This window comes from Lutra lutra, chromosome 10, assembly GCF_902655055.1.
Source record: "Lutra lutra chromosome 10, mLutLut1.2, whole genome shotgun sequence".
Lineage (NCBI taxonomy): Eukaryota > Metazoa > Chordata > Mammalia > Carnivora > Mustelidae > Lutra > Lutra lutra.
This window is the reverse complement of record NC_062287.1, coordinates 97,562,068-97,586,942: the sequence shown is the minus strand read 5'-3', so window position 1 is coordinate 97,586,942 and position 24,875 is coordinate 97,562,068. Positions and strand designations below refer to the sequence as shown.

Sequence of the window (24,875 nt, the reverse complement as noted above, 5' to 3'; positions counted from 1 at the left end):
TTCTTCGGCCTAAAATTACAGAGGATTAGAATGGTGTGGGGAGTTAATCTGTAGTTGTATGCCCATGTATGTACAGTAATTCTCATTATTCATAGTAGCCATGTTCTTTAAAGTCACCACAACACTGAATTAGTGAATGCGGACCCAATTGCTGCTAAGGAAACACAGGGCTAGGGCTCTCCAACTCTTTGGTCTCAACATTTTCATCCATCAGTCAATTCGTAACTCGTTTTATTCTCTTTGAAGAGGTCTCACTTAATATATATTATTGGTCCATTAACACTGAATTCGTGGCCAACAGCACCATAACTCATGCTTGAACAAAGCTTATCTAACACAAGTAATTTCTGTGTCAGGCCTTTTTGCGCTTAAGAACACTTCAGCACGACACTCAGGGGCCATTTCAAACAGTGACAGCGCCAAGAAAAATTACAAAAATGGAAAAAAAAGAAAGAAAAAGAAATGCCGCACTAAACAGACCATGAAAAAGATACTTGTTTACAGTATGAGAGCTGAAATAAGAAGGCAGTGTTGCTTGATTCATACTCAGCTAGGAATGTGCACACCAGGCAACTCAGATTTTTCACAGCTCTGTGCTTGTCCATGAATGACTAGGAGAGTGCTTCAAGTATTGATTCAGGGGGTGATGATGTTAACAAGTAGGTGAATTTGCAAATATGAAATCCTTGAGTAATGAGGATGGGCTGTGTTTTCTTATAGTCCGCTTCCCATGCTTCCCTCCAAGTGGGACGTGGAGGCAGAGATACGATTTTTTCCCAATCTTGTTTAGTCTTCAGTCTTCTAATCTTGAAGAGCCCCAAACCCAGGCAAGATTAATTAGAAGGTAGTTGTGTAGAGGGAGAAGATTTCACCAACCTGCATCATGGGAAGAAAGATAAAAGGTAGAAAGGCACTAAGAGAGGGAAGTGAGATTCTAGTGGCATTGAGAACTTAAGATTCTATAAATTTCAGCGTATAATTTTTTTTAAAGATTTTATTTATTTATTTGACAGACAGAGATCACAAGTAAGCAGAGAGGCAGGCAGAGAGAGAGAGGGGGAAGCAGGCTCCCTGCTGAGCAGAGAGCCTGATGCGGGGCTCTATCCCAGGACCCTGAGACCATGACCTGAGCTGAAAGCGGAAGCTTTAACCCACTGAGCCACCCAGGCGCCCCCAGCATATAATTTTTATCTGTAGTCTTATTACTTGTCCCTGAATTCTCAGTGCCTCAGATTAAAGCTTTTATTTTTTTCTTATCTAATGATACAAATCTTAATTGATGTTCTCCACATGCATTTTCTTAGGACATTAGCTGTTCAGATAAATACTGTTTTGTGTTTTCTCTTGGCACTTGAATATAAATATACTCTTGCTATATTCTTTACAGAGAGGATATGGATTTTATATTTGAGTAGTCATAAACAATGGATTTCTGTGAGAAACTTCTCCCTCTTCCCATGGTGGAGTGGGAGGTGATTAAAGGCTTACAAACAAGTAAAGAGAAATTTAATTTTGTGGCTAAAATATTTAGAACAATGAAAAGTTAACCTCAGTTGTATAAATAAACCAGGAACAAGGCATTTTAAAAATTTTTATGCGATTTTACTTGGATGTTAACACAAACTTCATCTCCATATTATGGTGACTTAACAGAGACTTGTCAAAAATGGGGAAATGAGGAAATGGAAGAGAATGAGACTGAATAGGCTACAGATGGATCCCTTATCCATCCATAAATGGTCTCTTTGCTCTGTTGTCTATATCAAGTAATCCCACTAAGCTCCCAATTTTTTGCCTTTAATACAAGTAATGCAGAACTACTCATTTTGAAATTCCTTTTGGTATTCCGGAAATTATTTCTATTTTTTCTTTATTCATTATTTTTATTAACATATAATTTATTATTTGCCCCAGGGGTACAGGTCATTGAATCATCAGGTTTGCATACTTCACAGCACTCACCATTTCACATACCCTCCCCAATGTCCATAACCCAACCACCCTCTCCATATCCCCCCCTGGAAATTATTTCTTAAACTGTCTTCTTTCAAGTTGTCACATGGCTTAGCATATTCTGTGGGCTTTCCTGTTTTCACAGGCTATAGTTCTTTCATTTATAAGATACTTTCTCCCCTACCCCTTACGCTACCTTCCCCCAGTACCTTCTTTGACTTGGCCATTTACCTGGGGATGCTGGTAGATATTTTAAATCTTTAAGGTTTGGGTCTTCAAGGTATTTTATTGTATATGCTTGCTAGCTTTTTTTGTGGTATTAACCTTTTTTTTCACTTGGGCTTTCTACATTTACCACCCCCTTCCTGTTTATATTCATTGTAGTTTTCTAAACTTGGTTTAGAAACATGGTGGATTTCATTGATTTCTGACTTTGTCATTGAGTGTTTTGTTTTAGTTACTATTAACTAGTGGCTTACATTACTAGTTGAAAATAAATACAAATTGATAATTACAGCTGACCCTTGAACAACACAGGTTTAGACTGCATGGGTCAATTTACATATGGATTTTTTTCAGTGAATACAGAACAGTACTATAAATGTAATTTCCTCGTGATTTTCTTAATAACATTTTATTTTCTCCAGCTTTATCAAAAGAATATAGAATATAATACATACAACATACAAAACATGTGCTCATCAACTGTTTATGTTATCAGAAAGACTTCTGTAGTAGTAATTAAGTTTTGGGGGAGTCAAAATTATATGTGGATTTTTGACTGTAGGGGCCGGTCACTGCTACTAACCCTTAACATTGTTCAAGGATCATCTGTGCGTAAAATCATTTTGTAGGCCTAGATTTATGGGAGACGTCCCAGCACTTTTTTTTTTTTTTAAGATTTTATTTATTTATTTGGCAGAGAGATCACAAGCAGGCAGAGAGGCAGAGAGGGGGAAGAAGGCTCCCCGCTGAGCAGAGAGCTCTATGTGGGGCTCGATCCCAGGACCCTGAGATCATGACCTGAGCCAAAGGCAGAGGCTTAACCCACTGAGCCACCCAGGCGCCCCCCAGCACTTTTAATTATAGAATATTTCCCATTATTTTGGTTAAATTAACTGTGAGCTATAGCTTCCTTTCCCTAGTCTAGAACAGAGTTGTGGAGATTTTCAGATCTGGATTGAGTCCTCCCCCCCACACCATGTATATGCTGTTTTTCTTAAAAATAAATACATTACACCTTCCCCACTCCCATTTCCCTATTTAGAGCAACTTGTTTAATCAAACTGCGATGTTTGACAGTGAGTGTTGAAGACGGACAGACCTGGTCCATCACTCACCTATAAGTTCATTCAAACCCTTAGCCATCTTGAACTATAATAGATTCACAGGATCTTCTTCAAGACTTTCCATCAGGACCATCATTGTTTAGGGTTCAGTTCCCACTGGTCATCGCTCTCATGGTGGATATGAGAGCTGTTCTCCCAAGAATAGGAATGATTAATGGCCTTTTTCTTTTGAGCTATATTAAAACACTAGTTCCAAATCCCATCCCAGATTCATTGAACTAAGATTTCTTGGAATGGGGTCTGGCATGTTTTCAGTGACCATCCCTAGAATATATATTTATATGCTAAATATGAAGTCTTGCATCTAAATAATTCCTGACATGTTCTTGTGGTTAAAAAAAAGAACAAACATTTATAAATGCCATTAGTGAGTTTAATACAGAACTGAATTGAAGCTTTTTCTCTATGAATTTATAGTAGTTAGGGATTTAACAAAATATTTATTAGGACCCTGATTTCATCTCTCTTCTCATAAGAAAAATGAATTTGCCATAACATGAATTTATAGTGTGAATATGCTTTGGTAAAGAAAGCAAAAGCTTTGGAGTCAAAATAGCTAGGTTTAAATCACATCACATCACTTTTGCTAGCTCTGACCTTGAGCTGTATTTAATTTTTGAAGTCTACAAAATTTGATAATATTACCTAGTTTAAGGCTTTTGGTTGAAAAATTAAATAACAAAAGGATTATAAAGCACCTGTAAAATTATGGCATCTAATTTGTTTTTAATAAATGCTGATCTTGCCTCTTAATCATTACACCTTAGCACTTAGGGAGTGCATGTAAGTGCCATCTGGAACTTCCTTGCGTACTATGCATTAGGGGTTTTTTAATTCAGGGAATCTGGAAGGAAGCATTTTGCTTATGGAATCATTCTGCTTAGGGAATTCAAGATCTTTGGGACGAAATAAAATCCAAGATGGAATCGAAGCATTATTTCTACCTGGGAAAAGAGTAAAGAGTGAAAGCAGGGTGGTGGTATAAATAATGCTGGAGAGAACTCTTCTAAGAGACTCTAAAGGCACACTTGACGATTATTAGGTATCTAAAATGGCAGCCACAAGGCCAGAAACTCCCTCGGAGGAAAGGTTGCAGTGCCATTTGCAACTTAGAGTCCCCATGGACTTCTTGAAGGTACCTGTACCAGCTTCTACTGGTGCTCCTTGGATATAAACGTTGGAGCATTGCCCTGTGGTGTTTTTCTTCTGAGATATACTGTCTTTTGGCTTTTCCTGTCCCAGAGCAAAGTCAGCAGCCCTGCAGCTTCTCTGCCAATATCAGAGTCCCCTCCTGCAGAGTTGTGCAATGGTGACAACCCAGACTACCACTAATGGAGAGTTAGCTATGTGAAGTTGTGGTTTTATGTATGTGTTACTGGTAGAATTTCAAGATAGGAGACTAAACAGAATGAAAAGGATGCCCTCAAATTTGAAATAGTCAAGGAAGAATTTTTCCTCTTTTGTAGGAAACAAAATTGGCTATCCATTAGCATAACAGCTTGCAGAGTTCTTTTAAGAATGCATTTTTAGTTCTCTTCTACAGAGTTGTGACTGTTTTGTTTTCCTTTCTTCCCCTCTCTTTGTAGGTTGTTGGAAAGGACACCAATGTCATGTTGGTGGCTTTGGCAGCAAAATGTCTTACTGGCCTGGCTGTTGGGCTAAGGAAGAAATTTGGACAATATGCAGGACACGTGAGTAACACTCCTTATTAGATACAAATTGAGAGCATTACCACTAGTGGCAGGCTAGCTTGCTTTATGATTTAAAACAGCTCTTCGTAATAGATCTTTATTTATTGGACAAAGTGAATTTTTTGCTAAGTTTTATTAATTTTTTTTTTAAAGATTTTATTTATTTATTTTGACAGAGAGATCACAAGCAGGCAGAGAGGCAGGCAGAGAGAGAGGAGGAAGCAGGCTCCCTGCTGAGCAGAGAGCCCGATGCGGGGCTCGATCCCAGGACTCCGAGACCATGACCTGAGCCGAAGGCAGCGGCTCAACCCACTGAGCCACCCAGGCGCCCCAGTTTTATTAATATTGAGCATAACCCCTCAAAACATTTCAGTAAAGTTGTTGGTTATAACTAAATTCGTTTAGTTTTATATAGAAAATTGGGTACATGGCCTAAATACTTAGTTGAGTTGATTTGCTTATTACTTACTTACTTATTAATATTTTGCTTTGTTCTTATAAGATTATATGCAGTATAACAGGATAAAATGAAACTTGTGATAACGACCTGGACAGTGGTTATGAAAGTAAGAAAGGCAGTATAAAACTAGAAGTCAGATGACTATATAAAAGATATTATATTGTGTTTTCCTTTTTTTTTTTTTAAGATTTTTATTTATTTATTTATTTGACAGAGAGAAATCACAAGTAGGCAGAGAGGCAGGCAGAGAGAGAGGAGGAAGCAGGCTCCCTGCTGAGCAGAAAGCCCGATGTGGGGCTCGAACCCAGGACCTGGGATCATGACCTGAGCCGAAGGCAGCGGCTTAACCCACTGAGCCACCCAGGCGCCCCTATTGTGTTTTCCTATTAAAAAAATAATAATTTACTTACATACTTGAGACATTTTATATAGGTTACACTCTTGGTGGTGTATCAATTTAATTTATTCTAAGAAATGTGACTGGAGACATTTGTGGAGTATACTCTCTTTGTGTACATTTAGAAGCACTTAAGTTTGGTAACAGTTTTAATAAATTGAAATGTTTTCTTTAACTGTGGCATTTGTCAATTGGCCTCTGAATCTGGTCTGAATTACTTAGAATGGTGCAGCATCCTGAAAATTGACCCTACTAAGCTTTAGGGTTGAACTTGCTAGCCACTTAATCATTTGATTACCTAGAATGGCTTTTAGAGGCTCTTCATAACTTGTAGTCATGTGTCAGTTTTATGTTGTGAAGTTAATGTCTAAGCTCAGTTATGGTATTTGGAGCTTGCTTACTCATAGCATTAAAAATAAGTTCAAAGAACTTAACTGGAAAAAAAAATACACTACCAAATAAAAATAAGTTATGACTAACTTGTTACCAGGGAAATAAAAATGTGGGTCCATAAAACCCTTAGACATGTAAATTATGAATTGGAATAAAACTATAAGCATTATTTTATAGCAATAATATTTATTATGCAATACTTGTATGTATATATGCAATCCATGTGTTAATTAGCTTTTGGTCATTTTTGTGTTACTTATTAGCATACTTTTTAAAAAAAGAATATACTTCAGTTTCAGTAAGCATCGGGCTCCTTGCTCAGTGGGGAGCCTGCTTCTCCCTCTGCCTGCAGTTCTCCCTGCTTGTAATCTCTCTTCCTCTGACAAATAAATAAAAATCTTAAAAAAACCCAAAAAACTATCATGTACAGTATTTGATGTCAAGCATGTTAATGGCTCAGGTTTATTTTCTTGAGCTATTTATAAGCTCTCTTTTTAAAATATATATAAAAATGATCTTGATTTTCAAGTTTATAACTAACTCCTAGTATTAAAAAGACTTTTATATTTCTCCATGGAAACTATATTCCATCTGGTCTCTATCACTTATGTGCAATCTTAAAAAAATTTTTTTGGATGACTTTGAGCTTTGCTATATCTCTTGGACCTTAAAAAACAACTTTAGGGGTGCCTAGGTGGCTCAGTGGGTTAAAGCCTCTGCCTTCGCCTCAGGTCATGATCCTGGGCTCCCGAGATCGAGCCCGGCATTGGACTCTGCTCAGCAGGGAGCCTGCTTCCCCCTCTCTCTCTGCCTGCCTCTCTACCTACTTGTGATCTCTGTCAAATAAATAAAATCTTAAAAAAAAAAACTTTAATTTGCCTACTAGCACAGTGCCTGGCACTCATTCGATATATTAGGTATTCAATAAATATTTTATGAATTACAGTTGGTTTATAAGATAAAAATTATAAAAATTCCAACTTTATTGATCTAAACTTAGTATTTGAATAAAAGGGTATCCTTCTGATCAAAGTCGTTTTGGTTTTTAGTACTGTTGTTTTTTTTTTTTTTTTCTTAGTGTAGTAAGGGGGTGGGAGACCTCCCCAGACTAGTGAAGTATATCGGAATCTTAGGTGGGGAAGAAAAATTATATACTATACCTGTTCCACTATCCTAAATCCACTTAGTTGAGAATCTTTTTGTCTAAAAAGAGATGTTACTGATAGAAATGGTTATATGGTTACATGAAGAAGTAGATGCAGAAAAAGGATTGAGAAGCACTGCTACCATGGTACAGAATGGGAACCCTTAATTGTTGTGGCATAAGATCCTTGTGCCCTTCAAGAAAGTAGATGACTTTTTATCCAACTTAGATGTTCACTTTTTTCCGGTAATGCCAAACATTGTTTAATAATGGCTTTATTGAGATATAACTTACATACTATAAAATTCACCCCCTTAAGGTATATAATTAAGTGGTTTTAATATATTCACAAGGTTGTGGAAATCTCATGACCATCTAATTCCAGAACATTTTCATCACCCCCCAGAAAACCCCTCAGCCCATTAGCAACCACTCCCTACTGGCAGCCACTGATCTACTTTTGTCTGTGCGGATTTGACATTTCAGGGAATCATTTAAATAGATCCTATATATGTGATCCTTTATGACTGGCTTCTTTGATTTCGCATATTTTCAAGGTTCATTCATGTGGCATGCCAGTACCTTGTTCTTTTTCATTGCCAGCAAAATAATATTCCAGCTGTTCGCTTTTACAGGTTGTGCCAACCATTTTGGAAAAATTCAAAGAGAAGAAGCCTCAAGTGGTACAGGCCCTACAGGAGGCAATCGATGCAGTCTTCCTCACCGTAAGTCCTGAGTGACTCACATGTGTGTGCGCACTGGCATCTAATGTAAATTTTGTCAGTGTAATATTTTGATTATTCTTACAATGGAGAAAAGCTCTCTGACCATGTTTTCTTTTCTAAAGACCACACTGCAGAACATCAGTGAGGATGTTTTAGCAGTCATGGATAATAAAAATCCAACCATCAAGCAGCAGACATCTCTTTTCATTGCAAGAAGCTTCCGCCACTGCACTGCTTCTACGCTGCCAAAGAGCTTGCTAAAGCCCTTTTGTGCTGCTCTACTTAAGGTATAGACTTCTCTTGGGAATTGGGGGAATTTTTTTATACTTAGGGAAGTTTTTTTTTTTTTCCCATATTAATTATGAACTGAGACTCCTTGACTTTTGGTATCAGTAGATTATGGTCTTTTGGGGATCAGACCCTCTGTAGCTTTGGAAACTGAATCCAGATTCTTGTACTCTGTGTTCCTATTCTCAAAGAAAAATACAAGTTAGCTTTATGATTCCACTAACTGCTAAACATTTTGTTTCTTATTTGGCCCATACACTGGTGTTCTGCTGGATTTGGCCAAGCACACAGGCATACAATTTGGAATCTTTGAAGATCATTTGCATATGAGGCATTTTAAATAGAGGGTAGGAGGAAAAGGAAATACTTACTTGCTGAATGGATTACCAGAGGTTTCCTTAACCCGAAAAGAATATGTGAAAGAGTAACCGTTAGTTGGCAAAAGGAAAGCTACACTTAGCTTCAGTAAACTGTAAAAAGCAAGTTCTTTTTATTCAGTAATCACCAGTCTGAATTAAAATCAGTAAGACCTAAAATATCTTGGATTAAGATCATTTTGCTTCTTCCGGACCACAGCACATCAATGATTCTGCTCCTGAAGTCAGAGATGCTGCATTTGAAGCATTGGGTACTGCATTGAAAGTAGTGGGTGAGAAAGCAGTAAATCCATTCCTAGCTGATGTGGACAAACTCAAGCTCGATAAGGTAGGTTAGGCGTAGGATTTTTGTCCGATTTCATTATAATCTATCTCTGTGTATTATGATTTTGTTTCAATTTTGTCTGTTTCATGAAGACAAAAATGCTGGTCAGCTTGGGAAAGTTATTTCATTTGCTAGTGGTGGTTCAGGCCTAGAGTGTAAAAACATAGCTTCTGAGGATTTAAATTTTATCTGAAGCTACAGTAGAGGTTTGAGTAGAAATAGCTTTCAGATTATTAAAAAAAAAAAAAAAGGCTGAGTGATCAGTCCATAGAGGAGGTAAAAAGAATGTTTTAAGATAAATTTGGTTCTAATATCTGGAAAATTACCTTTCTAAATATGAATGTTTTCTGTCAGAAATGTAGTTGTATGTTTATTATAATTTTAATTTGTGTAGAAATAAAATGTGAGAAAGTGGATAATTTATTTCTCCTGAAAAGGAAACTTTCTGAATTCTCATATATTTGTGGTTTAGGTGAGTTATTAAGCACTAATGTAGTGATTATATTTCAGTGCTGGGCTTAATGATATTCACCTCAATTTCATTCTCTAGATCAAAGAATGTTCAGAAAAAGTAGAGCTGGTACATGGTAAGAAAGCTGGACTAGCTGCTGATAAGAAGGACTTCAAGCCTGTTGCCGGAAGGACTGCCACTTCAGGGGCTGCAGGAGATAAGGACACAAAAGACATTTCAGCACCCAAACCAGGACCCTTAAAAAAGGCACCTACTACTAAGGTTAATAGATGAGATGGAAAATATAGTTCAAAAGTTAGAATTTAGTAAGGCAGGATCTGAGTCTCAGGTTCATTATCCTTCCGATATGATTTCATTTGAGAAATGAACTCATTACCACATTAAAAATGTAGCAAAACATCCATCAACCAAGAGTATTCCAACAATACATTTGGTTAAGTAAACTTGTAATAGAACTAAAAATGGTAATGAAATGTACAGGAGCCCATTTTGAGGGATCATAAAGTATCATTAAATGAAGAAAATGTGGCAAGGCACTTAACATTAATAGTATCACCTTGGTCGTTTTGCTAATAAGGCTGCTAAATCACATCACCAAGTCTACATACCAGTCAAGGTCATGTACCTTTGTACAAGCATAGAAGAGGGAAATGCCTAAAGGTGAATATGGCCTTTTTTAAAAGAACATTTGTCCTGTGGACTCTGAAGCATGAAATTGTCTACTGTAGATGCAGAAAGCTTATTCCTTTCCTCACCCTGAACCCTAACATGAAGTTAGGGGAGAGAACTGGTGTTTAATAAAGCATTACTTTGGAAAGTGTTTTACCTAAGTAATCTCATTTAATCATCAAACAATCCATGAAATTGGTGTTTTGTGATTCCCATTTTTCCAGAAAGGGAAAGTGAGACTCGGCAAGGTTAAGTATTCTGCACATGCTCTTACAGCTTACTGTGGTATTTTTTTGTTCACTTGTTTATTTATTCTGTCACCCCACATCATCCCGTAAACTTTAAAGGATAAAGATCTTATCACTGCTCAGTTGCATATGCACAGACGAGTTTCTGGCAGAAGCAGGAACTGGGCACACATTTGGTGAATGGCTAGGGTTGCAGAACTGGGATTTGGACCCAAGTGTCTCTAACTACAGTCTGTGTACTTTCATTCATATTTTGCTGTTTCTTTAGCATTCTCATGTGGGGTTAGCAGCGGTTCCCTTCTGTCTCACCAGCTGTTGCCTCTCTGGACAATGACCTGGGCACAGGACCTTAAGGCCTTTTCTTATCTTGCTGAACCCTGCCATGCTGGCTAGCTTTCTCTTATACACACAAAAAAAATCCTTAAAAAAAAAAAAGTTGGGGAGCAACCTGCTTCATTCTTCCTTTGAAAAGACTTATTACCAGTATGTCCTATTAAGCCAATAAACATATATGTCTGTAAAAAAGAAAGAAAAATAGGAGATTTATTAATTGAGGTACTCTATACAGAAAATGCTGTTTATTACAGGAAAGGATCCAAAAGAGGTGTTCTGGTTAGTCAAAGAGTTTAGAATTTTCTGTTTTTAGGATCAGAAAACAATGAAATCTCTATCAGATTGTTATTATGAACCAGCCAAATCATACTGCTGATAGGAACTGGCAAGTATTGGAGGTCTCATTTGATTAAAAAACCAGGTTTTTTGTTTTGGCTAACTACACCTTAAATGCTCAGATTATGTTCAAGATAACATTGGTTTCAGAGGAGGTCTGGATGTTGAGGACTAATTTGACCCTCTGCATTTTATCTTTTATTCTTTCTTTCTTTCTTTTTTTTTTTTTTTAATGTTTGGGGCATAGTTTAACAAATATCCAAAATAGACAGGAGGAATGATTTGAATAGTGAAGTGTGTTACCGTATTAACATTACTGCCATTGGCTGTGTGCCTTGTGATAAACTGTGATTTTCTTGTAACCTTTCAAAACTGGATATTGAAATCAAGATATTAAAGAGAGTATTAGCATTTCTTGTAACCTTTCAAAACTGGATATTTAAATCAAGATATTTAAATAGAGTATTAGTAGATAGAAGCCAGTAGGTATAATAAAAAGTATGACTAACTGAAGTTTATTCCAAGATTGCAAGGATGGTTCAATATTAATATTCAAAAACTTAACTAAATTTAAGAGTTAGTTAAGAGATAATAAGAAATTAATTTCAGACACTGAAAAAGAATATAATAGATTTCAGCATATCTTCATGATAAAAATTCTTAACTACATAGAAATGGTTGGATACTTTGACATGACTAAATACATACAGAGAGATATATAGACAACAGTAGACCTGGCAAACCGCAAGTCAATATCATGCTTCATAGTGATGAAAAACTAGTACTCCTATTAAAGTGGGAAGTAAAACAAAAAATGCCTGCTGGTTCCATTATTGTTTAATAACGTTCTACAATTAGAAAATAAAGTAAAACCTGTACAATTCTACAATTAGATAATAAAGTAAAACCTAATATGAGGTAGGAAAAGGCAGAGTTACCACTTTGTAGATCATATGGTCATATACTCGGAAAATAAAAGTAGGCCAGCTGAAGAACTGTTACAACAATAAAAAGATTCATTTCTGTGGCCATCTTCAACATAACTAGACCACTTGCCATTGCCATAACAACCACTCTATTCCTTCAAAATTAGGTAGTTCTACATTGAGTTAGTGATATATTTTCCTGTTATTGGGGTATCTTGTGGTGAAGTATTGGGTAGCTGCAGGAAGTTAGAAGCTGTCCTTTACGAGTGAAGGAAAGATTTAGAGGTATTTAAAGGCATCAAATGTTAATTCTCAAATTAATCTGTAAATGTAGTATAATTCCAGTCCATTTTCATTTCATTTATCTCTAGCTCATTCTGAATTAGAGGGTCTTCTTACTAATGGGATCTGCAGATTTCCCCGTGAATGGCCTTTAAGAGGTCTGTCTGCCCTTGAAATTGCTAAGTTCCCTGGGTACCAAAAATACCCTGTATTTGTTTGGTTGAGTGGTCCCTCATTTTAAATCAAATTTTCAAGGGCGCCTGGGTGGCTCAGTGGTTAAAGCCTCTGCCTTCAGCTCGGGTCATGATCCTGGGGTCTTGGGATCGAGCCCTGCATCGGGCTCTCTGCTTGTCAGGGAGCCTGCTTCCTCCTCTCTCTCTGTCTGCCTGCCTCTCTGCCTACTTGTGATCTCTATCTGTCAAATGAATAAATAAAATCTTTAAAAAAATAATAAAAAAATAAAATAAAATAAATCAAATTTTCAGGGAATCTCTGGCCCAGAAAAGTTGAAAAAGTGCTGTTCTAAAATCCTAAGTGGTTTAGTTTTTTGTGTTGTTTTTTTTTTTTTTAATTGCTTTTAGGCTGGTGGGCCACCTAAGAAGGGGAAACCAGCTGCACCAGGAGGTGCAGGGAGCACTGGAACCAAGAACAAGAAAGGATTGGAGACCAAAGAAATAGTGGAACCTGAGCTCTCGGTCAGTATTCTGCAAAGTGCCTCAAAATTCTAAAGGCATGGAAGGTCAATTCCTATAAGATTTGAGTTCTTTGTGGAGTTCTACAACATGGTTTATTGAAACTGTGCCTTCATGAACTTGCCCTTTATGGTAGTACGATAGAAGCCTCAGATACTATAGCAAACCTGTGGAGTGTTCATGTAGTTTGGCCTGGGGTATTTTTACAATCTTCCTTATCTGTTTCCTTAAGCAATTCTTTTTTTATTATTATTTTTTAAAGATTTATTTATTCATTAGAAAGAGAAAGCAAGAGGGAGCATGTTGCCAGGGGTAGGGGGAGGGGCAGAAGGAGGGAGAATCTTAAACAGACTCTACGCTGAGTGTGAGCCTGACACTGGACTCAATCTCATGACCCTGAGAGCATGGACTGAGTTGATAAAACTAAGAGTTGGACATTTTGACCGACTGTGCCACCCAGGTGCCCCGCTCCTTAAGCAATTCTTAATTGTAATGTTTTTGTATCTTACAGATAGAAGTATGTGAAGAAAAAGCTTCAGCTGTCCTTCCCACTACCTGTATACAGCTTCTGGATAGCAGTAACTGGAAGGAAAGGCTGGCCTGTATGGAAGAGTTCCAAAAGGTAGATGCATGGGATTGAGTTGAATGTGAAATGTCATTACATAGAAGCAATGAGATTGACAAAAGTCCTTTCCTGCTTGTGCTGTTTTATATCCAGTGAACATGTTTCAGGGTCTTAACTAAAGATAAGTGGAGGGGGGGTTGTTTTTTTTAGCTTTGTAGTGTTTATCTTTCAATATCTGCTTTCTCTGGCTTCTATAAGCTCATAACTTAATACTTAAGAAAAGTAGACTTAGTCTGAATTACAAGATTTAGATGCATTTTAATATCACGGTATTTATTCATTAAACTCAGTAGGCAAACAGTTCCACCCCTGTGGAACCACCCCTCATCCATTTCTCTGTTTCCCTCTTCATTGTCACGATTCTTGGAAGAACAGACATTATTACTTGGTATGAGAAGCTCCTTTCAAAAATCTGTGCATGGTAGTTCCTTTTGACATATACTCTGATTCTAATGAGAAGAGTTTGTAGAAACCACAAGAGCACTGGGACTTAAAGCAGGAGACCTGGCTTTCAGTCCTGCATGTGCCACATATAACAGGTTTAGACCCGAGTTTGTGTATTTTTGAAATTTAATACTTAACTACTTCTAACCTATCCTACTTTGCTATATGTTTTTAGGAAAATCAGATAACTCAAAATATGTATAAGCAGTTTCTGCCACACACTAGGCAAATGCAAAGTGTTACGGTTATATTCCTTGGAACATATTCTTGTTGAAATTCTGAAATGCGGGGTGGGTGAGTGGAAGAGTTTCAATGGTATTAATATAAAACAACTGTGTATCAAATATCCAACTTAAGAAACAAAGCTGTCTAAGCTCCCTCTGTAACATTCTTTGTTTCCATTCCTCTCTCTTTCAAGTCACCTACTTGACTTTTTTATGTACCGCTTCCCTGGCTAATCATTAACCCCTTAACTTTCAGTCTATTGTTTTACTTTAAGGCTGTTGAACTAATGGATCGAACTGAAATGCCATGCCAGGCATTAGTGAGGATGCTGGCCAAGAAACCTGGATGGAAAGAAACCAATTTTCAGGTAATTTTTTTTTTAATTAACATACAATGTATTCTTTGCTTCAAGGGTACAAGTCTGTGAATCATCAGTCTTACACAGTTCACAGCAATCACCATAGCACATATCCTCCCCAATGTCTATAACCCTGCCACCCTATCCCTCCCCTCCCACCCCCCAGCAACCCTCAGTTTGTTTCATGAGATAAGAGATCTTATGGTTTGTCTCCCTCCCGATCGCATCTTATTTCATTTTCAGGTAATTTTTAATTGGGAATTTAAGTATCTTTCATTGAAGTAATTTCCATCATATCATCCTATGGAGTGAGAGAGGTATAGTTTTGGTAATGATTTTTAGCCTTTTAATAAAAATCAACCAATGTGTCATCTAACTTGAAATGTAAACAATGGAGTGTGTGCATTTTGATTAAACACAAAACTAGATCTGTGTAATTGGGAGTTTATGCATATGGAAGTTTTTTTTTTTTTTTAAGATTTTATTTATTTACTTGACAGACAGAGATCACAAGTAGGCAGAGAGGCAGGCAGAGAGAGAGGAAGGGAAGCAGGCTCCCTGCTGAGCAGAGAGCCCTATGCCGGACTTGATTCCAGGACCCTGGGATCATGACCTGAGCTGAAGGCAGAGGCTTTAACCCACTGAGCCACCCAGGCGCCCTGGAAGTATTATTTATATGTTGTTTGTGTAATTTAGATATATGCATTTTTCTCCTGGTTAGTTAGGCCTAGAAGCCCCCATATGCAAGAGAGGGATAAGCAGGGAGACAAGTTTCTTATTTGTCTGGATAAGAGATAAATGATCTTTAAATTGCCAGTGAAAAATTACCACATAGTTTAGCATAGTAACTGATAATAGAGATGAAATTTAACAGTGCTGTTATTAGTCTAAAGAGTAGGTGTAAAGGGAGGTATAAGAAAGTGATACAGGAAGGAAAAGGAGAAAAGTTTCCCTTTCCTCTAGATATTCGTACACCTTATGGAAACAAAAGTTTGAAATATGTCAGGTTTATTTTTGGCATCCCACTGGTCTCTTTCTTGCTTCTCTTCTGCCACCTCTTGTTCTCTTTTTAGGATCTTTGGCTTCCTCGCACACTGTATTCCCTTAGCACTGTTCCAGCCCCTCGAACATTCCATGCAGCCCCACAAAGCCTCCTCTGCCAAGAGGTTCTTGCATTGCCCTCCTCCCCTACATGCTTTTAAAAGCCCTCTTCGTGCAGTTTCTTAGGTGAGAAAGCATACCTGATTAGAGCTAATACCCTCCTATGTGTTAGATCGATAACAAAGGATAATTTTATATATGTATTTTTCTTTATGACAACTTTAAACTCACCATTTTGAAGTGTAAAGTGTAGCAGTTCTTAGTGTATTAACAGAGTTCTGCAGCTCCTACCACTCTGTAATTTTAGAATGTTTTCATCTGGAAAGAACCCCATACCCATCATCAGTCACTCTCTTTCTCCCCAAATTTCTTCCTGCCCCAGTCCCTGGACAACTATTACTCTGTTCTGTCTCTGTGGATTACTTCTCCTGGCATTTCATGTAATGAAGTGTCTTTTACTTAGCATAATATTTCAGTGTTCACCTCTATGGTAGCATGCATCAGTTCTGCATTCTTTTCTATCGCTAAATAATACTCCCATGTATGGATATAGAACATTTTATTTACCCATTTATAAGTTGAGGGGAATTGGTGTTGTTTCCACTTTGTGGCTATCTCTGAACAATCATGTACAAGTTTTTGTGTGAGTACATTTTTTTCTTTAAAGATTTATTTATTTACTTTAGAGAGGGAGAGCCTGTGCAAGAGGGAGGGAGGGGAAGAGGAAAAGAGAATCCCAAGCAGACTCCCCACTGAGCATGAAGCCCAACACAGGGCTTGATTTCATGACCCTGAGATCATGACCTGAGCCAAAATCAAGAGTGGCACGCTCAACCGGCTGCGCCGCCCAGGGGCCCCTGTGTGATCATATTTTTAATTCTCTTGGGTATGTACCTAGAAGTAAAATTGCTGGGTCATATGGTAACTATGTTTAACTTTTCGAAAAACTGCCAAACTGTTTTCCAACGTGGCTTTACCATCTTATGTTCATACTAGTAGTACAAGAGAATTCTAATTTCTGTACATCCTCACCAGCTCCTGTTATTTAAATGTTCAAATGGCACAGAGAGAAATATTTAAGGCCAGAGGGGTCCCAAGAGCCATACATCTGCCGCCACCACATTAACACCTTTAAATGGTTTTCATATCTTCTTCATTCTTCCACTTAGAAATCTATAAGTTCTTTAAATCTCTCAAGTACTGTTGTGTGTATGTGTCCATGAGGGTTATAGTTTTTTATGGGCAAGGCTAGTGGGAACTCTGAGTGATACAGTTAGTTTGGTCATTTATTATGCATTTCAGGATGTGTATTCAGTACTATATAACAGGATAAAAATTATTTTGCCTTTTTTTAATGTGTCATTCTTAAGGGCATCTGTATGGCTTAGTAGAGCATGAGGCTCTTGATCTCGGGGTTTTGAGTTTGAGCCCATGTTGGATGTAGAGATTACTTTTAAAATAAATAAATAAATAAATAAATAAATAAATAAATAAATAAATAAATAAGGTGGTCATTTTTAGTTTGGTCATGTTCTCAGTTGTCCCCATGTTACACCTTCAGGCTGCTATAAAAATAAGTAAATCAAGGTTTTTGGCTTACTCATAACTTTACAATGCTTATCCTTGTTCAGGTGATGCAGATGAAGCTTCACATAGTTGCTTTGATTGCCCAGAAGGGGAATTTTTCCAAAACTTCAGCTCAGATTGTTTTGGATGGCCTTGTGGACAAGATTGGAGATGTGAAATGTGGGAACAATGCAAAAGAAGCTATGACAGCAATAGCCGAAGCTTGCATGTTGCCATGGACAGCTGAACAGGTTAGTGACAGAGCTCTCTCCACAGCTTTTCCCGGCTTTTCCCACATTTTAATTTAAAGTTACTAATTAAACTGTAGGTCTTTTCTTCCCAAGTCAAACCATTTTTATAACCTGCATTTTTATCTTTACCTCTAATAATATACTGTTGCCTGATAATTAGAATTTATCTTGGCCAAGAGTGTTCTATTAAAAGATGAGAGTGATTTTCTCTTAAGACATTATAATTCAGAGTGATAACTAATGAAAAGTTGTAAAGTCCAGAGTGCTTTTAATACTACTGTCACTTACCTCATTTTCTTGTGTAAGTTGAGTATTTCATTCCTAATGCATTCTTGCAGTTCTGTCAGGGTTGGAAAAGCCATGCTTCATCTACTTCTACCTGTATGGCATACCATATTTCTTTGAGAAATATAAGAAAAAAAACACATGCTTATTTTTGTTTTTTTGGTTTTTTTTTTCCTCTTTGCTTCAGGTTATGTCAATGGCTTTCTCACAGAAGAATCCCAAGAATCAGTCAGAAACTCTGAATTGGCTATCAAATGCAATCAAAGAATTTGGTTTTTCTGGGTAAGTCAGAAAGAAATCAGGTACAAAATAATTAAATATTGTGCCTATCTCTAACTGCTGTTTCTGTTTGTTGTAGCCATCTCTGCTATTTCTGAGACACCAGAGCTGGGTCATCTAATTTATATAAAACAAAACTACCTTTCAAAAGTCTATATTGGCTCATACTCCTTCATTTCATGACCACTAACATTAGAGCGCTCTAAGTAATTTTTTTTGCCTTAAGTGTTAATAATTGTCCCTCAGAAAAGCTACTTCCAAGGATTTCTAGTTAAATACATTTGGAAATTACTGCATATAATCACATTTGTTTAGAGAGTTCTCGTGCTGAATTAACATCTCTCATGGTCATTCAACAGAGAAGCTTGCCTAATTTTTTTTATTAACCCACTGTTTCCCAAACTTGTTTGCATATTGAACACATTTATTTATTTATTTAACAAAATTTTACGGAGCTTACTTTATGCCAGGCACTTTTTTTTTTTTAAGATTTTATTTATTTCCAGGCATTCTGGTTCTAAGAGAAAATACTGTAACTGCTATACAGTTGCCTTTCTCTGTGCCATGCTGTTTTTTATGCTATACTTCTCAATGTCTTACAAAATAGGTTTCTAGGGGTGCCTGGGTGACTCAGTCAGTTAAGCATCTGACTTCAGTTCAGGTCATGATCCTGGGGTCCTGGGATTGAGTCCTGCATGGGGCTCCTCACTCATCTGAGCGTGTACTTGTCCCTTTGCCCCTCACCCTGCTTGTACTTTCTCTCCTTCCCTCTTTCTCTCCAATAAATAAAATCTTTAAACACACCCCCCCCACCAAAAAAAACAAAATAGTTTTCTACATTCTACCAAACAAGGAAATACTACTCAGAAGTTATCATTCAAGTAACATTCAACCAAATACACAATTACTTGGGGGCACCTGGGAGGTTCAGTCAGTTCAGCATCTGACTCTTGGTCTCAGGTCATGATCTCAAGGTTGTGAGATCAAACCCTGTGTTGGGCTCCATGCCCAGTGGGAAGTCTGCTTGAGATTCTCTCTCACTCTCTCCCTCTGCCCCTCCCCCACTCATGCACATGCTTTCTCTCTCTGTCTCTGAAATAAAATAAATAAAATCTTAAGAATAAACAAAAATAGCAAGGAGTGATTGTTCTTCAGTAGGTAGTAGAGGGGAATAAGTTGGGGGGAGTGGGAGGAGATAAGATGGGAGAAAGAACTGGGCTGGGTCACCTTGGGCCTCAGCGTTTTGGGTAAGTTGGAAACCATTAGATGGTTTTAAGGAGAGAATAATAGTATCATTTGGACTGTAGTCAGAATAAATAGTGAGGATCAAAAAGACTGATTAGTAAGCTATTGGAATAATCCTGTCAAGAAAATTCAGTGGCTTGGACATAGTTTGTGGAGACGGAAGTATTAGGACTCAGAATGTATTTGAAAGATCTGAACAGGATACTGAGTATAGGAGAAAGAGGAGTCAAGGATGGCCTGAGCAAGTGGAAGAATAACGTGACTCTTGACTGAGGCAGGGAAGACTGTGGAAAGAACAACATTTGGGTTTGGGATGTGGACAGTCAAGGGTTTTGGTCTTGACAGATATGGGACATCTGTGCATTCAAATGGAAGTGTTTCAAAGGCTGTATGGATAAATGAATCTAGAATTCAGAAGAGAGGTCACCACTGGGATTTAGGAGTAATGAGCATATAGACAGTGTTTAATGTTCCCTGTAGGTGAGTGGAGAGAGAGAACAGGTGAGACTGGGGGACATAGCCAAAGGGAGCCAGTCCTAGAGTCTGGCTTTATAAAACTCTTGAGTATTTTGAGGGTTTCATTTATTTGTTTTTAATTCTAAATGTGACTTTTTTTAGGTTGAATGTGAAAGCTTTCATTAGCAATGTGAAGACAGCTCTTGCTGCAACAAACCCAGTGAGTACATACCGCATATGTAAGAACATTGCAGCCATCTTTGTGGTTCTGTTCTCATGTGCAAAGTTCTTTTTGTTCTGTCTGCCAGGCTGTGAGGACTTCGGCTATCACCCTGCTTGGTGTGATGTATCTGTATGTTGGTCCCTCTTTACGAATGTTCTTTGAGGATGAGAAGCCTGCCCTTCTATCCCAGATAGATGCAGAATTTGAGAAGGTAAAGATTCCAAACATGATACAGTCCATTGGTAGACTTGAGAATGCTCATATTAGTTAAGTTTAAGCTTTTAACCCTTAAAAATGAAGAATACATATGTATTTGCTTTTATATGTATAAAGTATCCCTGGGAAGAATTCTTAAAAAATTAATGGCTTTGTCTATGAGGAGGACAGCTGATAGGAGGGAAGATTTTCCTCTTTTTGTCTGTTGTACCTTTGAAATATCAAACATTTTGAATGTATAGGCTGTTCAGAAAGTATATCAACATTTAAACATTTTAAATTGTTTTTTTGGTTGTTTATTTACTTATTATTTATTTTAAAGATTTTATTTATTTATTTCACAGACAGATAGCACAAGCAAGCAGAGAGAGAGCCGGGAGCAGGCTCCCTGCTGAGCAGAGAGCCCGATGCGGGGCTTGATCCCAGGACCCTGGGATCATGACCTGAGCCGAAGGCAGAAGCTTTAACCCATTGAGCCACCCATGCGCCCCTAAATTGTTTTAAATAAAAAAAGAAACTTGGCCTTCCTTGAATAAACTTTCTAATCAGAATTGCTAGGTTTGGGCAGACATGCTCTGTATTTCTTGGGCATCCAAGTCAAAAGACAGCTTTATGATTGAAAGGTCAGATTCTAGTAGATTTGTATAAAAATGCCTTTTGCCATATACTCTCAAATTTGGGATCTAAGTAGAAATTAAAATATGTACTGTTTAGGGGCCCTTGGGTAGGTCAGTCAGTTAAGCGTCTGACTCGATTTTGGTTCAAGTCATGATCTTAGGGTTATGAGATCAAGCTCTGTGTTAGGTTCTGTGCTCGGTGTGGAGCCTGATTAAGATTCTCTCTATCCCTCTGCTACGTATCCCCTTTCTTTAAAATTTTATATATATATATATATATATATATATATATATATATACACACACACACACACACACACATACATATAAATTTGGGGGGGTGAATATTAAGTAGTATAAAAGTATAGGAATATTAAGTAGTATTATGAATATTAAGTAGTGTAAAAGTATAATGAATTGTGAATATTAAGTAGTATAAAGTGAATTTTAAGTAGTATTATGAATATTAAGTAGTATGAAAGTATAGGAATTGTGAATATTAAGTAGTATGAAAGTACAGGAAAGTTTGACATAGGCCTATTCTCTAATTTGTTTGCTCGTACCATTCGAGTTCATTAGCCTCACTGATTTGTTTGTGTGTAGATGCAAGGACAGAGCCCACCTGCTCCAACCAGGGGGATTTCCAAACACAGCATAAGTGGTACAGATGAAGGAGAAGATGGAGATGAACCAGATGAGGTGGGCACTGATGTTGTGGATCTTTTGCCAAGGACAGAAATCAGGTAGGTTTGTTGCAAGTGGTTTATTGGATTTTTGTTTGTTTGTTTTGTTAGTGAATTCTTAATGGTACCTTCTCTTCCTCAGTCAAGAGTACTTCTGTGACATCATTATTTCTTTAGGAATCTGGAATTAAGATTCTCTCTTTTGCTTTCTCAGTGATAAAATCACTTCAGAGTTGGTGTCTAAGATTGGTGACAAGAACTGGAAGATCAGGAAAGAAGGCTTAGATGAAGTGGCAGCTATTATCAATGAAGCAAAATTTATCCAGCCGAATATAGGTGAACTGCCAACTGCCTTGAAAGGCCGACTCAATGATTCAAATAAAATCTTGGTACGTAGAACATATGCCTGTTCTTTTGCTCTCCCTCCCCTCTTCCCTGCAGGAAGTTCCTTTTTAATAATCTTCACCTACAAACAAAAATGAGTGGTCACTTTGTTTGCTTTAAACTGGAAATCCTTTAATTTCTTAAGTGTGGAGGCGCCTGGGTGGCTCAGCGTGTTAAGGCCTCTGCCTTCAGCTCGTGTCATGGTCCCAGGGTTCTGGGATCGAGCCCCGCGTCGGGCTCTCTGCTCATCTGGAAGCCTGCTTCCTCCTCTCTCTCTGCCTGCTTCTCTGCCTACTTGTGATCTCTGTCTGTCAAATAAATAAATAAAAATCTTAAAAAAAAAAAAAAGTAATAATAATAATTTCTTAAGTGTGCCTCAAGATCAGTTGGTAGATGGAGGTTTATTAATCAGATTTTCATGAATCTCAGATTTGCTTTTTATAGAACTCTGATATTAAATATCCTTATATAAAACAGTTATATACATTACCATGCTCAATTTCTAATTTTTATATATGGGTTTTTATGTCAGGATTTTCTTAAACTAGGCTTTACCTTACTTTATTATAAAGCACTATCCTTTCTGGCCTAAAATTCTAATACTCCAGTGTTGTGAACTAATGATAAAAGGAACAGCCACTATCTGTAAATTATTCATAAGCTAATTACAGTAGCATCGTAACAAACTGACTACCCTGTCTTTCAAGTAGGCCTTAAACTTCCTAGTACATTGACTACTTAGCAGCCAACTTGGAAAATAGCTTGCTCCTGGTTTCATCAAGTATTGGCTCTTTTCCCACTCAGGTGCAGCAGACATTGAATATCCTCCAGCAACTGGCAGTAGCCATGGGCCCAAACATCAAGCAGCATGTGAAGAATTTAGGTATCCCTGTCATCACAGTGCTTGGAGACAGCAAGGTAAACCTGACTCCTGACCACAACTCCCTTCTGGAATAGGCCAGCCACATTCCTGGGCTAAGAACAGTTCTTACATGTGTGTGTAAGAGTACACATAAACAGCCTATAAACTTTGTAGGGAAGAGAACATTAGCAGGAAAATAATAAACATCTTTACCTCCCAGGCAGTATGAGGGTGAACAGTTATGTTACTAGCCTTGTGACCCTTAGATAAGTTATTTCTCTTCTTTGAGGTTCAGTTTCTTTATTTGTGAAATTTCATTCTTACAGAACTAAATAAGAATCTGTACATAGGGTACCTGCTACTATCTCATATAGTATGTGCTCAAAAAATGTTCACTGTTCTGATTATGTCATCGTTGTTCTATGTACTGTTATGAAGAATGAATATGTTTATAAATTTGGGGGTCATGTATGTATTTTCTCCCTTGTTCTCCTGAACTTCTGGAGCAGGATCTTCTAGTACTTTAGTTTCACAGTCCAAGAATCAGTCTCAAAGTTGCAAACCTCTTATATATAGCCCAAGAGTGAATATTTTTTTTTGTTTTTATATCTAATTTTTTTATTATTATTATTATTTTTTATTTTATAAACATATATTTTTATCCCCAGGGGTACAGGTCTGCGAATCACCAGGTTTACACACTTCACAGCACTCACCATAGCACATACCCTCCCCAATATCCATAACCCCACCCCCCCTTTCCCAACCCCCCTCCCCCCATCAACCCTCAGTTTGTTTTGTGAGATTAAGAGTCACTTATGGTTTCTCTCCCTCCCAATCCCATCTTGTTTCATTTATTCTTCCCCTACCCCCTTAACCCCCCATGTTGCATCTCCTCTCCCTCATATCAGGGAGATCATATGATAGTTGTCTTTCTCCGATTGACTTATTTCGCTAAGCATGATACCCTCTAGTTCCATCCACGTCGTCGCAAATGGCAAGATTTCATTTCTTTTGATGGCTGCATAGTATTCCATTGTGTATATATACCACATCTTCTTTATCCATTCGTCTGTTGATGGACATCTAGGTTCTTTCCATAGTTTGGCTATTGTAGACATTGCTGCTATAAACGTTCGGGTGCATGTGCCCCTTCGGATCACTACGTTTGTATCTTTAGGGTAAATACTCAGCAGTGCAATTGCTGGGTCATAGAGTAGTTCTATTTTCAACATTTTGAGGAACCTCCATTCTGTTTTCCAGAGTGGTTGCACCAGCTTGCATTCCCACCAACAGTGTAGGAGGGTTCCCCTTTCTCCGCATCCTCGCCAGCATCTGTCATTTCCTGACTTGTTAATTTTAGCCATTCTGACTGGTGTGAGGTGATATCTCATTGTGGTTTTGATTTGTATTTCCCTGATGCCGAGTGATATGGAGCACTTTTTCATGTGTCTGCTGGCCATCTGGATGTCTTCTTTGCAGAAATGTCTGTTCATGTCCTCTGCCCATTTCTTGATTGGATTATTTGTTCTTTGGGTGTTGAGTTTGCTAAGTTCTTTATAGATTTTGGACACTAGCCCTTTATCTGATATGTCATTTGCAAATATCTTCTCCCATTCTGTCAGTTGTCTTTTGGTTTTGTTCACTGTTTCCTTTGCTGTGCAAAAGCTTTTGATCTTGTTAAAATCCCAATAGTTCATCTTTGCCCTTGCTTCCCTTGCCTTTGGTGATGTTCCTAGGAAGATGTTGCTGCGGCTGAGGTCGAAGAGGTTGCTGCCTGTGTTCTCAAGGATTTTGATGGATTCCTTTCTCACATTGAGATCCTTCATCCATTTTGAGTCTATTTTCGTGTGTGGTGTAAGGAAATGATCCAATTTCATTTTTCTGCATGTGGCTGTCCAATTTTCCCAACACCATTTATTGAAGAGGCTTTTTTCCATTGGACATTCTTTCCTGCTTTGTCGAAGATGAGTTGACCATAGAGTTGAGGGTCCA

The 24,875-nt window shown here is 37.7% G+C and overlaps 1 protein-coding gene and 1 long non-coding RNA gene across 4 annotated transcripts in view; one reads left to right on the top strand and one right to left on the bottom strand.

Annotated features, from left to right (window-relative positions):
- Positions 1-24,875, top strand: part of CKAP5 (cytoskeleton associated protein 5) — a 107,938-nt gene that overhangs the window by 46,841 nt on the left and 36,222 nt on the right. For all 3 annotated transcript variants that reach the window (XM_047691644.1, XM_047691647.1, XM_047691645.1), the window contains exons 9-23: positions 4,889-4,993; positions 8,023-8,112; positions 8,235-8,399; positions 8,977-9,105; positions 9,653-9,835; positions 12,950-13,063; positions 13,572-13,682; positions 14,629-14,721; positions 17,445-17,630; positions 18,103-18,197; positions 20,058-20,115; positions 20,204-20,329; positions 21,555-21,694; positions 21,849-22,023; positions 22,823-22,936. In XM_047691644.1, the coding sequence (XP_047547600.1) occupies positions 4,889-4,993; positions 8,023-8,112; positions 8,235-8,399; positions 8,977-9,105; positions 9,653-9,835; positions 12,950-13,063; positions 13,572-13,682; positions 14,629-14,721; positions 17,445-17,630; positions 18,103-18,197; positions 20,058-20,115; positions 20,204-20,329; positions 21,555-21,694; positions 21,849-22,023; positions 22,823-22,936 (1,884 nt within the window). The remainder of the gene's footprint in view (positions 1-4,888; positions 4,994-8,022; positions 8,113-8,234; positions 8,400-8,976; positions 9,106-9,652; positions 9,836-12,949; positions 13,064-13,571; positions 13,683-14,628; positions 14,722-17,444; positions 17,631-18,102; positions 18,198-20,057; positions 20,116-20,203; positions 20,330-21,554; positions 21,695-21,848; positions 22,024-22,822; positions 22,937-24,875) is intronic.
- Positions 520-21,889, bottom strand: LOC125078646 (uncharacterized). The gene is made up of 3 exons (XR_007120949.1): positions 21,763-21,889; positions 17,919-18,029; positions 520-876 (listed from the first exon to the last, which is right to left on the bottom strand). It is a non-coding gene; the product is annotated as an uncharacterized LOC125078646 (long non-coding RNA).